Below are 14,563 nucleotides of genomic sequence, written 5' to 3'. Positions count from 1 at the left end.
GGCATTTCCTTTTTAGCTTGCTGATCCCCGCGCCACGGAACGAACACTAACACTGAACCCCCCGGGTCGGCAGGGGAGCACCCTGGAAGGATGCGGACGAGCAGCTCGATACCGTGCGGCTGCACAAGCAGTCACCCCAGCGCCCCTCCCGCCATCCCGCCCGGCGCGGGGATGGCGCCCCAAACAAAGATGGCCGCGCCAGCCCCGCCGCGCCACCTGCCAGACCCCAAGATGGCGCCGGCCGGCGCTGCTGTGTCAGGGGCGGCTCCAAGATGGCGCCCTCCCGCCCCCGCTGCCCGCATCCAAGATGGCTCCCTCCGCTTCTACGACGTGGCTCGCGTCCGGCCCGGCCGCGCCGGCGCCCCCCGGCGGTGTCTGCCCTCATCAAAGATGGCGGTGGGCAGCGCCGCTGGTCAGTAGGCTCCCGCCGCTCGCTCCTCGCCGGGCTTCGCGGCCGACATGGCGGCGGCCGAGCTGGAGTACGAGTCCGTTCTCTGCGTGAAGCCCGATGTCAACGTCTACCGCATCCCGCCGCGCACCTCCAACCGCGGGTACAGGTGAGGGAGCGTGCGGCGCCCGCGATCGCCCCGGCGCGGCCCGTTCTGCCCCGCAGGGCACACCGCGTCCCGGCCTCGCCCCGCGGCAAAGCCGCGTCCTGTGGTCGCCGGCAGGTCTGGCCATGCCCTGAGCCGCCTCCAGCCGAGCTCTGGAGGAGCCGCCGGCTGGAGCTGCCTCTCGTGGGCAGCGCCTGGAGGCAGCGGCGCCTCCGCTCCGTGCTGCCGAGGAGCTGGGGCTGCTCTGGTAATCAGGGGCAGGAGGTGAGGGCGCAGCTGGCTCTCCCAGGCAGAGCTGACGTCTGCTCCCGGTGTGCTGGGTTCCCTGCTATGTGACGCTGATGTGCTATATCGGCGCGTTGCATTTGGCCTGGTGGCTCCCGCAGTGGCGGGGAGGAAAGCAGGAGGAATTTGGGGTGATTTTTAAGTAGAGGCTGCAGGACCAGCAGTTAGGAATGCCCTCTGGTCAGCCAAAAGCAGCAGAGTGTGACTTTGTAAGATGTGCCCATAGGCCTGCTGGAGAAGCGGGTTTGTGTACTCCCTGAACCTGACAGACTGTAGGCGGATGTTGTGCCTGGCCAGGGATGTTTGCTTCCAGTTATAAAATCCTGTAGATTTTACAGCACCAAGCCTGCCAGAGTTCAGGAAGCGTTTGGACAATGCTCTCAGGCTCGTGTTGTCATTTTTGGGGTGTCCTGTGCAGGGCCAGGAGTTGGATTCAGTGATCCTTGTGGGTCCCTTCCAACTTGAAATATTGTGTGATGCTGCAGGTTGGGTTTTTTCTCTCTCTTTTTTTTTTTTTCATTCACAAGAATCTGTGGCAAAGAGTGTGATGGGTCGGTCAAAATGTCTGTGTGTGTATTTTGCCTGGTGTAAGTCAGCTGCCTCCAGGCTCAGAATTAGTCAGTGTTATTTTTCAACAACAGGATAGAATAATGGAGTGTGTTTTCAGCATGATGCTAATTAATTTTTGGGGTCTTCTCAATGCTCACAAATCACTTTTGTGGATTTTCTGTTCAAGTGAGTTTCTGGGCTTCTGTCTCCCCTCTTTTGCAAGCTTATAGAGGTGAGGAGTTGATGCTCTCTGGGCTGTGTCTCTTTCACTTTGCCCAGAGATGCCGGTCAGAGTCGTGTATCAATTGGCAGCAACAAGAGAGAAGCTGAGACCCCCTGTCTTATGTGGGGAGGGAAGGGGAGTGAGGCAGCTGCAGGGGTTGAGGGTTTGGAGCAGAGACTTCTGCTGAGGTGGCTGGGCAGAATTGGAGAGGTTGACTATGGTCAGTGATCAGCTGCTCTTCCTTTCAGGGCGTCTGACTGGAAACTGGACCATCCAGACTGGACGGGGCGGCTTCGTGTCACCTCCAAAGGCAAAACTGCTTACATAAAACTGGAGGATAAGGTTTCAGGTAAGGGAGAGGCTGTGCCTTGGCCAGGCTGTGACTGTGATTTCTGCCTGTGGGGCTGTGTTTCTAACCCTGCCCAGAGCTGTGCATGGCAGCCCTGGCCACGCTTTAGGAAGGGGTCTCTCTTCCTTAACACCCGATTCTTTGTCTGCAGGAGAACTTTTTGCCCAGGCTCCCATAGATCAATACCCTGGCATTGCAGTGGAGACTGTGGCAGATTCCAGCCGCTACTTTGTCATTCGAATTCAGGATGGGACGGGTGAGTTCGGGGCCAATGTACGTGCCAAGTGCTAGGGATGGAAGAGACGCCGGTGGAGCTGGGAGTGTGCCAGGAGGATGAAAATGGTGTTGGGAATGCTGAAAAGGCCAGGTGGTGTACCTGGAGGGGTCTGAGGGCAAGGTAAACAGAGGAGGTTCTCTGCATTGCACAGGGTCCAGGGGCTGGGCTGGGAAGGAACATTTGGTTTCCAAGCACGCCCTGTGGGAGGAAGGGTGCATCCTGAAGGCTAGGGACAGTGAACTGCTGTGAACTGCTGTGAGCTGCTGGCATCCAGCTGCAGGTGTGCCAAAGAGAGGTAGCACAGAGTAGTTTAGGACAAGCAGAGGGATTTGTGGCCCAGTTGCAGGGCACCTCCAGTGACTCCTCCTGTCTCCTTGCTAGGACGAAGTGCTTTTATAGGCATTGGCTTCACGGATCGGGGTGATGCCTTTGACTTCAACGTCTCTTTGCAGGATCACTTCAAGTGAGTTTTGCTTTTCTGGAATGCTATTTTTCTTCTGGCCTGTAGAACACAGTGGGTGGTGGTGCATGTTCATTTAGCACAGCTTTCCTTGGGGTGGCCCTGAAGCCCTGCTCAGGCAAGGGATACCTGTGTGTGCTGACAGCTGTCGTGCAAGCTGAGAGCTCCTGTGGGGTCAGCTCTGTAAGTCTTAAGCTTAGGTCCTATGATGCTCCAGCCTCTTGGGTTTATGGTGGTCCCAACTTTCTGCTGTGTGACACCAGGAGTAGGGCAGGTAGCTGGTTTGACAAGGCAAGTTAGTTTGATGGGATGGAGAGAGAAACCACACATTTTTCTAAAACACTGTTCCTTTTTGCCACAGGGTCTCATGTTTTCCTCTCTTCTCTTTAGGTGGGTGAAGCAGGAGACTGAAATCTCCAAGGAGTCCCAGGAAGCTGACACACGTCCCAAATTAGACTTAGGGTTTAAGGAAGGGCAGACCATCAAACTAAACATTGGTGTAAGCAGACCAGTTTACCCTGCTTCTTTCTCTGGATATGCCAATAGAGACTCTTCTTTACACCTTTTTTTTTTGTTTTGTTGTTGTTGGTTTTTTTTAATACAGAACATGACCTCAAAGAAAGGAGCAGCCAAGCCCCGTGTGTCTGGATCAGGGGGCCTAAGCCTGCTGCCACCCCCACCAGGAGGCAAAACTGCGGTCCCTCCTATACCTCCCCCTTCTTCCACAGCCATTGCCAACCATGTCACACCACCCCCTGTGCAGAAATCCAGTAATGCCAGCAGTGCAGGTAAACCTTAGCACTGAGCCAATAGTTCGTAAGGCACTGGCAAGTGCTGCTTCGGCAAACCTTTGTTCAACCTAGTGCCAGCAGTGCCCTCTGAGACATGGTGTGTCCCAAGGGTTTGGGTCTCTGGCAGTTCCGGTGTCCCCAGTGCAAGAACTGGGCCTGTTATACTTAGTCCAGAGGAGGGCCATGGGAATGGCCAGAAGGCTGGAACACCTCTCCTGTAAAGAAAGACTGAGAGGGTTGGGGTTGTTTAGCCGGGAGAGGACAAGGCTTGGGGAGATCTTTCCCTATGTAAAGAGAGCTTGTAAGAAAGATAGAGAAAGACTTTTTACCAGGGTAAAGGCTTCAACTGAAAGAGCATAGATTTAGATTTGATATAAAGAAGGAATTTTTACCATGAGGGTGGTGAAACTCTGGAACAGGTTGCCTAGAGAAGCAGTGGATACCCCTTCATTGGAAGTGTTCAAGACCAGATTGGACGGGGCTTTGAGTAACCTGATTTAGTGCAAGATGTCCCTGCTCATATAGCATGGCAGTGGGATTATATGAGATCATCTTTGGAGCTCCCTTCCAACTTACATCATCCTGGGATTCTGTAACAAAGATGTTGCTGCAGTCTTCTGGATACTGTGCTAAAAGTGTGGCCATGCGGAGGTATCTGGAGAGCTGATGATCCCTTTGTGAAGGCAGAGACTTCAGCAGTGCTGTCCACAGGTCTGAGTGAGAAGAAGCCACAAACTTCTGAGCAGGGCTCATGTGGTCCCAGTGTGTGGTTTGTGCTGTTCAGGTGGTGCCTGTTTGGCAGCTGTTAGGATTGCTGAGCTTGGGTTGAGTCTGAGCCTTGTGTCTGCTGGGAGAGGTAATAAGTGACAAATGTGTCAGGTGGTGTGCTGAGTGAAGACTGAAAAGTTCCTGAAGACAATGTACCCTTGCAGTGTCAGCTGGAGGTAGGCACATTCAGCAAAAGGAGATGCTGTTATAACAAAGCCCTCAAAAAGTCTGACTTCTGCAGGGAAAGCTGGAGTCCCTTCAAAGATTTTCTGCCTCTGCATCCAGGAGTTTGTTTAAGGTGACACTTAAAATGCCTGTAGAGTTTTCTGGATAAGTTGATGTATTTTTTTCTCTCTGTCTTCTGCCTTAGATATTCTTTTAGACTTAGATGCTCCTGCAGCTGCATCCAAGGCACCAGTATCAGCTACCACAGACCTCTGGGGAGACTTCAGCACTGCATCCAGGTAAACTGGGATGAATGGAACACAAGGAAGGGTAGTGTCCTGATAAGTGTGGGAAGAACCAGAAGTTAAGAAGTCTTACTGGATCTGCTCATCTGATTTTCCTTTTTTTGTTTCAGTGCTGTTCCCAATCAGGCTCCTCAGCAGTCCAACTGGGTCCAGTTCTGAATGATCAAAGCAGTGGAATGGGACAAATCGATGACCTAGAGGCACCAAAATGGGATCAGAGGGGGTACAAACCTCTCTAGTCTTCAATCAAATTGGGACAATCCTTGATTTTTAGATCAGACCTTCACTTAAACTTCCTATTTTTGATCCCACTGAAGCTAAAGAGAACATACGGACTCCTCCCAAGATGGGCAAGGAGGAAAGAGGTAGCCTTATCTCCTCCATCAACTTGGCCATTACATGGTACATCCTAGCTCTTTTTCCTTGTCTTTCCCTACAGAGAAAGCAAGAATTTTGAAGAAAGTTGGTATAGGAGGAGGCTAGGAAGGTGCCTCTGGGTTCCTTGTCCTTCAGATTTTCTCTGGCTAGGCTGTTGCTTTATGTGGCTGCTTTCAGTAGTGACTTCAGCCCCTACAGCTTGCGGTGCTGAGGACAGCTGCATTTGGCTACACCTGCTAAATGGAACCTCTAAGGATATAGGTCTTGTCTCAACACAAAATCCTCTTGGATTAATGACACCTGTGGTGAGGACTGACCCTCCCCATGCACACACTACTCTCCTGTCTTTGGTGCAATTCTTGGTAGTGCTGCATGTCCTCATGCTCCTGTGGGAGGAGTCATGCAAGTCCTTGAGTAGACCTGCTGCCAGTGCGCTGTAGTTCAGGTGGGCACCCCATCTCAAGGCTCCTGATTTGGCTTGCAGGTTCACTGGAGGAACTTCTTTCATTTTAACTCCTTTCTCCCCAGGCAAAAGCCTCACTGTCACTGAGCTGTTTTAACTGGAAATAGCTTTAAGAAAAAAACTCCCTGTTTTTACAATTTGGTAGTTACTTGCACTAGATGACAACCAGGTGATTTTTCACCACTCAGCATTTCATGTTCCTGCATCACTATCCTGAGCCCTGGCCTTGTGTTGTGACTTGGCACTGTGTTACAAGTATTGCATATCTACAGTAAGAATTATGGTGGGACAATAGATTATTCTGTGATGAAGGGACAGTCTCCTTCTCCTTTTCAACTCACTCATTTGAGCAAGAAATGTATAGTAGGCTCAATCCTGAGATCTGTGGGAGCAAAATTCTCCCACCTGTGTTCCTTATTACGACTTTTCTTCTGAGTCCAACTTTCAGGGATGTGAGCTGGTTATTGGAACTTAGATTTTTTTAAAAAATTTTTTTTAATGTGTCCAAGCCCCCTCTATTTCCTGCGTGGTTAAGGGAGTTAGAAAGAGGTAAAAAGCCATGACTTTCTACTTTTTTTCTTTGGGAGAGCTTCCTGAGGCCCTTCGTTGTGGACACTACATCTTCAGCAGCTGTGGATGTGATCTGGAGTGTAAGTCTGTTGATTAGTCTTGGCAAACTCACAGGGCAGGCTGGAAGCCTCACAATGCTGAATTGCTACCCTTCATGCTGGTGCAGAAGCCAAAACACTAGCTGGGGACTCAGTGACTCTTGGACAGCTGTACGCAGTTGCTGGAACACTAGGGCTTTGGTGCTTTGCTGGAAGGCTTCTTCATGTTTTGAACACTCAACACAGCCACACTTTTGTGTCTCTAGCACACCTTCACAAGGAAATGTTTTCTCTTTGGGCAAAAATTTTCTGGTGAGGTTTTTAAAAGAGTAGTTAGACATATGCACCTTGTATTGGCAAAGGTCTTTTGTCATTTTTGTCTGGCTAAAGTGAGGGCATTTTGGCGACAGTTTCACTTAGACCATCCCTCTGGGGAGCAACATTCTTGAAATAGCTCTAAAGCTGCTGCAGTTCCACTTGTGGAAGTGGGGACCAGACTGCTCTTGGATGTATTTTAAGTAGTCCTTTAACCCTGATTCCCTGGCTGTCTTGGTGTCTCCTCCTGCCAACCCTCCCCTGCCTTCATAGTCACTCCTGCAGTCTCACTGTACTTCAACTCCCTGCCTCCTGAACTTGTGGGTGGCTGTAGTCTGCAAGCAACATCATAGACTCTGCTGGGTTGGCATTTTGTTTTCTTTGTCTTCTTTTTGTTCGCTCACATCCTTGTGAGGTCCTGTCATTTCAACTGTGTATCAATTCCCCAACCAAGGAAGTTCATGGCACCAATTAACAATTAAATAGGAGCCTCTTCTGTATTGTCTTAGTATTCTGGAGATAATATATTATGTATTTGAAAAGCTGAAGAAACAAAAATTAAAGATATATGTATATAAAGCATAAAATGTACTGGTGCAAATGGTAATTAAACATGTAATACTGGGGAAAAGAATGTCATGAGTCTTCTAAGTTGTCAAATTGTTTTTGCTTTGGAAGTGTCTAGGTTTAAGGTCTTCATGTCTCCAGCAAGATCCTCACAGCTTACTTATCCTTCTGCATATCTGTTGTGGCCTGCAGACTGGACAGGAGCAACTTCAGGAGTGATGGGTTCAGGCTCTGTCTGGGAAAGAGGCAGGAGTGTAGAAGGAGGACACAAAAATGACATGGCTGTTCCAAATGTAAAAAACTCACACAATACCAAACACGAATCAACAACATAGAAACAGGCCTGAGTGTAGGTTCCTGTGGGACTTGGTAAGAGTGTGGATAAAAGGAGCAGGTGAGAAGACTTGGTTGCCCTGATATTTAGCATCTCAGATATTAAAGGCTTCTACAGCCTGCGATATTTTCAGAAATTATTCTTTCCATGCTAGATGGGAAACAGTCTCTGCCTACTACAGAGAGGGGCAAGGTGAGCCAAGTGGGCCCTTTGTTAGGGGCAGCAAGGACAGGCTGCCTGGAAAAAGAGAGGAAGCAGGAAGATGAGTCACAGCAGGGCAGGCAGAGGCAGTGGCCTCACCAGCAGAGGAGCAGTCCTGAACTACCTAAGAACAAAGATCAAAGCAGGTCAGGATGGCGATTTAGATAGCAGGGTACATGGCCAGACAGGGATAGGGCCAGGCATGGCTGCGCTAGCTCAGGCAGGGACCAAGGGTGAGACCCTTAGCTATGATAAGGCCAATGTTGCTGAGGTTTCTCAAAGTCAAACACCTCTATTACGTAAGCTGGACCTAAGTCCAGCCAATCCCTCAGGAGGTGAAGAATATGTTCAGGACCCTGACATAGTTCTATCAAGCTTGCACATCCTTTTTTATCCAGTGTTTCGGTACAATAAATATGGTCATTTACAGTGGACACCCCTTGACTGTTTTTTTACAAGTAAACAAGTTAGAAAAACACCACTTTCCAATGATTGTTTTTAATTCCTCCTCACAATCACAGGCCAGTGTGGGAAAGTAAGCATTCCCACAGGCTCTGCTGCTGCTGCCTGAAGCCTGGAAATTCCTCTTTGACCACTGTCAGTTCCCACATGCTTGTAGCCGTCTTGCACAGCATGCTTGCTCCATGTTCCTCTGCCAGACAGCAAAGATGTGTATATGGCTGTGTTGAAAGTACAAGTCTTGTGGCCTGGGTAAAGATAAGTCTTTTAAGTCGGCTATTTGAATTGTCAATTACTCTAGTATCTATAGTGGCTGGGAAAAAAATAATAATAAAAAAAGACATTTTTTCAGCTCTAGGACCAAAGCTTTTACCCTGTTTTGGTAAATAGGATGGGTATGTTGTATAGGTCCTGGCAGGGAGAAGATGAAACATTTTGCCCATAAGCTACAGTGGAGCTTTTCAGTAGGTACTTGCAGCAGAAAGAGTTGAAAAGCCTAAAGGGTCTCTCTCCAGAGCAGGAGAATTTTCAGATGAAGTTCACCTAAGGGAAGTGCTGGGATATACTCCTGTTTGTGCATAAAGAAGCACAAAAGACTGGGAAACAGTACGTGAGGGACAGCTTAGTCCTGTGTGAAGATCTTCCCAGGCCCCATGCCTTTCCTCACAGCAAGACCTGCTAGAATGCACAGCTTGGTGAGTCTTGTCCAAGTTTTCGCTTTCTTCCAGTTGGGAGATAGACTGTAGCACATGGAAAGAATTAGGAAACAAGTGTCAAAGGGAAGATCTCAGTTTTGTTTGGTTTTTGGTTGTCAATTCTTCTGTGGAAGCTGTAGTTAAGGTGAGATATGAGTATTACCCTGCCTCTTCCTCCATTAATTCTATTCTGTGTTCTGACTTCTGTGTCAGAGCCATGCAGCATCTGTTCTTAGCACGGCCACACAATATGGATTGCAGACACAAACCTGCCAGATTTCACAAAGCTTTGGTGCTGTGTTTGGACTCCTAAAGAAATGGAGAAGGGCTGTACATTGGAGGAAATCAAACAAAAACCAAACAGGAAACCAAAACCCCCAAAGCCTTCCTGAGCTTTGATAATGAGGTAAAAGGATCTGAATCTGAACTCATCCTGCTAAATCAGCATAAACCTACAGGGTTCTAGGGGAAGAATAACGGGGCTGTTAATGTCTGTAAGCAGAGCAGTGGCCCAAGTGGTTAACACACATTGTAATGCCTCCAGGTCTAGGTAGTCTGATGAGTGCTCATTACCTTATGTGAACAATAGACTCTCACTCTGGAAACTGTTAATGGTCTCTTTCTTCCAAGAAAATAGCTCTGTCCATGCTAACAGTCAGGGAAAGCACTTTGCAGGATGACAGCTTAATTTTGCCACCTGCCATTACCTATACCTGTAATAGAGCTGGGGTATGGGGATGTACATTCCTTGAAGCTGAGCATAGAAAGATCAGCCTTCAACAGCTGGACCGTGTAGTGGCTCCTGACCAGAGCTGTTTTCCATTCACTGCTGGGATCCTGCAGTGGACTTCTTGCTTTACTTGTGTTTGGGGCAGGCCAGGCAGGTAACTTGCCGTGAATGGCCTGCTCTTCCTTTTCTTTCCCAGGCATTGTAGGATGGCAGCTCCTGCCTGTTGAGGCAGAGGCAGCTGCCTTGCTTAGTCGACTGGCTTCTCAAGCCTGGAAGCAGTCTGAAGAGACCTTCCCGAAAGGAGGGAGCCGCCGGTAACTTGCAGCCTTTCTGCTGAGCCTTGCGTGTCAGGCATATACAGAGGTGTGGCGCTCCCTACCCTCCCAAGCCTGGTCTGCGAGCCTGGCAGGGATGGTGACACTCGCGACCAGGCGTTGAGTTCAGTCTGACCCGTGAGCGTGTGCTGCCATCTGCTGCCGAATCCCTTTGTTGCGGGCTTCCCTGCAATCCCTGGGCTCAGCCACCGTCTCCACGGAACGGCTGGGTGCCCAGCAATCGAGAGGGTGACGAGGAGGATGCAAGCAGACATCACCTGAGACCTGGTTAGCATTGGTGGGGTGCTCTCTGAAAAGAAATCGCAGCTGGTGATTTGTAGTTTGATGGTTTAGCGGTGATGGAACTGATGCTTCCAAATGCAGCCGTGTCCTGCTATTCTACCGCCCCCTGTGCTTCAGTGCCCTCATACACAAACACCGTAATGTAGGGCTTGGAGCTGAGCTGTCCCAGGGCAAGGCACACATCCCCTCTTGTGGTCGGTGTGCATACAGGTATGGATGTCTGTTGTCTTTAAAGTTTGCCCCAAAGGAATGGAACTCCTCCTAGTCTTTTTTAAAGTGGTGGCTAAGCACTCGTTCTTGAGTCCATGTTTACGGTGTTAAGCAAACTGTTGAAAGATGTGTGAGATGCTATGTTTGTAGTGCTACACAAACCTTCCTTTTGGTTAGCTGGCAGGGACAAGGAGCTGGATTCCAGTGAGAGGTAAGGGGTAGGAGAGCGTTTTCTTTGGAGAATATATGCTAAGTGGCTATAGATACAGCTGGATGTTTAGCCCAGAGTTAGGGGCTGCTGTCACCAGTATGTAAAGCTGAAGTCAATACCATGGGTACATGTACAAAGAGTGCTTGGAAATCACTCTTTTTGGCTGGAAAACCAGGAAAAGCTCTTAAGTGATACATCCCATACAGACACAGGGTTACTGTAAGCAGATAACCTGCCCTGGGTAGCCTGGCCTAGCTCCAAAAGTGGTCCTGATTTGAGCAAGGTTTGAACAAGATACCTTGAGTCTGAAGTATTTCCTGGCACAACTTTTGTGCTCAGCTGTGCTGAGGTGGGTCCCACGCTGGGCCAGCAGTGTGGTGAGATGTCTGATGTGGGGATTGGTCAGTGAAGAGGAACTCTGAGATCTGACAGTCATCCTTTGCCTCAGAAAGGGCAGAGGCTCTGCAAAGACCAGGATGGTGTGCTGAGCCTGTCCTGTCCAGTCTTAAAATGCTAAACATGCAAATAACTCTGATCTGGAGGCAGAGTCTAATAGATGTGGGCCATGGTGCTACAGGCCAGTGTGAGTCATTGAGGAGCACTTTGCCCTTTTAGTCAGTCCCATCGAGCAGGGAGTCAGCAGCAGGGGCTCTTTGCCCTCTGGGTCAGTCCCAGCTCTGTGCTGGAGGCTGGCACCCTGGAGTGCCATTTGCCCACCCTTTGCTTCCCTGTGCTGACTTCAGCGTCCCAGCATGGTAAAAGTGGGTGATACAGGCACCTGGAGAGTGTGCTCTTAAAAAAAAAAAAAAAATTACCTTTCCCCATCTGACAGTGTTGACATCTGTGTCATGAGGAGGTTCCTGCATACGGCTGAACCCCAAAGCTTGGGGCCTCCCTGCCTGGCATTAAAACTTTCCCATCATGTTTCACTGATGAGATGCCAAGGAGTGTTTGGGTGAGCTGACTGTACTCCCTGGATTTAGTTCAGCTTTCTATGGCTGTTTCCAGATGGCTTTTTCTTTGTCCCATCCTGGCTGGACACATGGGCTGGCTGCTCTGGAGGCAGGTGGTGTCCCCCCACCTCACTGCTGGCTGTCACAAGTTGGGCTGGGAGGCTGCAAGTGGCCTGCGGGGTCACCTTTGGTGCAGGGTAAGGGGCAGCACAGGCCACTTGCAGTCTTCCTGATACATCCACCCTTGAGGATAGGAGGGGGTGAGGGAGCTCTGCAGGACTGGGGAGGTTTGTGTTGCTATTCCAATAGCACCTGCTGGAGCAGCCTAACCAGTACAGCTCTCCCCAGAACCTCCCTATGAGAATGTTTTCTACTGCTTTCCACATACATGAATGAAGAGCATGTGGAGGGAAACAGTTTATGTTCCAATAAGAGTGGCCCTAAGGTTACAGCATGAGTCTGGGTGACCTTATGTGACAGCCCCATACTTGCTTGGTGCCAGTGGTTGTTTTCCATTTTTTTGCTTTTCTTTCCATTTTCCTCATTCCCCCTTTAAGAGAGGGAGATCATGTGCATTCACCTCACTGGACAGAGAGTAGCCAAACTGAATTCAAGGCTGTGGAGATGTGTATGATCCTTAGAACTGGAAATGAAGCATGAAGAATTGCTTCTGTGGAGAGGTGTTACATGGCCACAACTTGTGCATGTGAGTACCACATGCCCACCCTAAGAAGATAAACTCCACAGCCCCACCTCTGAAAACAGGCCACTGGGATCTGACCAGGACTTGGATGTGGTCCAGGTTTGAAGTCAGATGTGGTGCGGTGGCAAGCAACTGCAGTGTTTAGTTCTCATCTCCAACAATTTATAGCCTTGAGGCTTGTGATTCACATCCAAAAGAGGAAGGAGACAAAGGTGTGATATTCCCAGTAATGGCATAAAACAATGCTCTGAGGTAACTGCATCTGAATGTGCCCTCTGTTGGCTTTGATTTGGTAATCTGTTAATTGGGGGGAAATAAATAAAACATATCTTTGCTCTTCTGAAGAAAATCCTCTGTTAATGCTACATTTAAAGAGGCAGGCTGGGGCTTCTTGTCTCTTTGAAGATTCTCTGGATCATGTTCTTCCTTCTCTTATTCCTTCCCTTACACCTGAGGGATTTTGGTAACTTACCATCACACTAGAGTGAGCACACGACTTTCCCAGTTCTCACTGAGTTTGAGCTCCCTCAGCTCAGGTAACTTTGAGACATGATCTCTTCTGCTTGAAACCCTCAGCACCTACCAGAACTTGGCAGAGATGTGGCCAGGAGAGAAATACACAAGCTGTTTTGGGAGGAATGTTTCTTTTCATCACTCCTACTTTTCTTTTGTTCTCCTGTGTTCTGCATAGTACAGTAACCGTAGCATTTTCGGGAGCTGTTGATCTCTGGCAATGTATTCGTGTCACACTGGACAAGATTTCGTGTCTTTCTGCCGACTCAGGCCTGCCTGTGGTGAAGTGCTGCCACCTGCTAGAAACTTGTGTGGCTTCACAGTGCTACCTTCTGTTTAATCCATCCCACTCATTGCTCTCACTCCCCTTTCCCACTGTCTGTTCAGTACTTCCCTGTCTACCTCTTCACCCCTGGATGCTCACATGTCTTTTTCCTGTGCTTTCACAGCTCCATATAAGCCATATTTTTCCTTGGTCTCCTAGCAACCTGTACAGAACCCCGGTTCACCTTCTATCATTAGAGGGGTTGACTGCCTTCCACAGGAGGTCTCTTCTCCCTGTGGCTTTGGGCAGTGTCAGTCTTGGCTGAGAAGGGCACAGGGCACCTTTCTCTCAGATCCCAGGAGGCTGCTGTGCTCCCACGCTGCCCCCTGGAGCAGTACGAACTGCAGCATCCTACCTGTCCCTTCCCTAATCAGTTCCATGCAGCGGGGTACACAATGGGATCACTTCTTGCTGAACTCTCTTTAACCACCACTGAAATCCCTTAGGAGCTCTCAAGGAGCTCGTGCTGCCTGAATCCCTTTGATTTGTCATCTGACATCCCTTATTAACTCCTCAATGTCAGGCCTTGAGTCCCCATTCTCCATGTTCCAGTGCCTTTTTATGCTCTTCCCTTGGCTGGTCTGCTCCAGAGCCTTAATCCCTGAAAAGGAGTAAGGTGGTGTGAAGAGGGAAGACCAAGAAGGTGGCATAGATTCACTTCTGATGCTCTTCTCACCGAGGTGCAGGGATACAAAGCCTGGATTTGGTTTAGGCTTTTATCTAAGTCACCTGGAAGTCTGTGCTGGCTACAAGTACCATAAAAGCAGGTGATGCCAGGACTGTAGGCAAAGACCCACAAGAGGCAGGATTTCCCTACAAGAGTTATACTGACTCTCCCCAAAGTACATCATACTTATACACATGTCCATCAATTAATTATTTTTTTTATATTAACCTGATCACTAGAGATGTCAAATCTATAACTTCCTAAATCTCCCTGAGACTTCTCCCCTTCCCCTTCTTTGATATGTTCCCTGACAGCCTGGGATTTGCTGATTAAAAGATAGTTTAAGGCAAAAGGCAACTGACTGCTATTAGCAACTGTTTCACCTTTGAATTTCCTGAGAATCCCTGGGACCATCTTGCCCAGACCTGCTAATTCCATACATTTTGCACAATCACTTTCCTTTTGGACACATCTTTTGGTTTAGTCGCCCACAAACCAGAGTTCTTGTGTGTGAATTTCACCAATTTATTCCATTGTGACAAATAATTAATTTAGCTTTGTTTTGATGTCCTTGTTCTCTCTGACTGCTTATTTTATGCCCTGCTCTTCAGTTGCCCTCAAGGCAAAATATCAAGTTTAAAGAGTTCAAGGAAGTTTTGACACCTTTGCTTTGTAATGGTTTTGCACTTCCTGGAGGTCATGGTCATTTCAATTTTCCTCATTTGGCTGCAAGGTCAGCTTGTTGAAAAATGCATATTGATAGTCCCTTTGGGAAATAATTTTAGTCACGTCAGCTTCATTTTGCCTTTTGTCAAATCTTCTAAAGAGGTTTCAGATATTTGGGTGGCCAATGTGATGTCCCTGTGTAACCTCCATGTCACTTGTGAT

At 48.8% G+C, this 14,563-nt stretch overlaps 1 protein-coding gene across 1 annotated transcript; it reads left to right on the top strand.

Moving 5' to 3' along the window:
* The first annotated feature begins 378 nt into the window (after positions 1 to 378).
* NECAP1 (NECAP endocytosis associated 1) lies at positions 379 to 7,124 on the top strand. Its single transcript, XM_066175529.1, has 8 exons — positions 379 to 557; positions 1,860 to 1,960; positions 2,112 to 2,216; positions 2,619 to 2,700; positions 3,088 to 3,196; positions 3,302 to 3,485; positions 4,627 to 4,720; positions 4,837 to 7,124. Exons 1-8 carry the CDS (start codon positions 460 to 462, stop codon positions 4,883 to 4,885), a joined length of 822 nt encoding a protein of 273 aa, XP_066031626.1. The 5' UTR covers positions 379 to 459; the 3' UTR covers positions 4,886 to 7,124.
* Positions 7,125 to 14,563: the final 7,439 nt, after the last annotated feature.

The sequence above is a fragment of the Chamaea fasciata genome, unplaced genomic scaffold (assembly GCF_029207755.1).
Source record: "Chamaea fasciata isolate MVZ Bird 193981 ecotype frontalis unplaced genomic scaffold, bChaFas1.0.hap1 SCAF_2, whole genome shotgun sequence".
In the NCBI taxonomy this organism is placed as follows: Eukaryota; Metazoa; Chordata; class Aves; order Passeriformes; family Sylviidae; genus Chamaea; species Chamaea fasciata.
Note: the sequence above shows the minus strand (reverse complement) of the source record. Positions and strands in the feature narration are given on the sequence as shown.

Coding starts and splice junctions, on each gene's coding strand:
- NECAP1 (XM_066175529.1), top strand. CDS start 460: ATGGCGGCGGCCGAGCTGGAGTACGAGTCCGTTCTCTGCGTGAAGCCC. Junction 1,961..2,111: donor ACTGGAGGATAAGGTTTCAG/GTAAGGGAGAGG, acceptor CTTTGTCTGCAG/GAGAACTTTTTGCCCAGGCT. Junction 2,217..2,618: donor TCGAATTCAGGATGGGACGG/GTGAGTTCGGGG, acceptor TCTCCTTGCTAG/GACGAAGTGCTTTTATAGGC.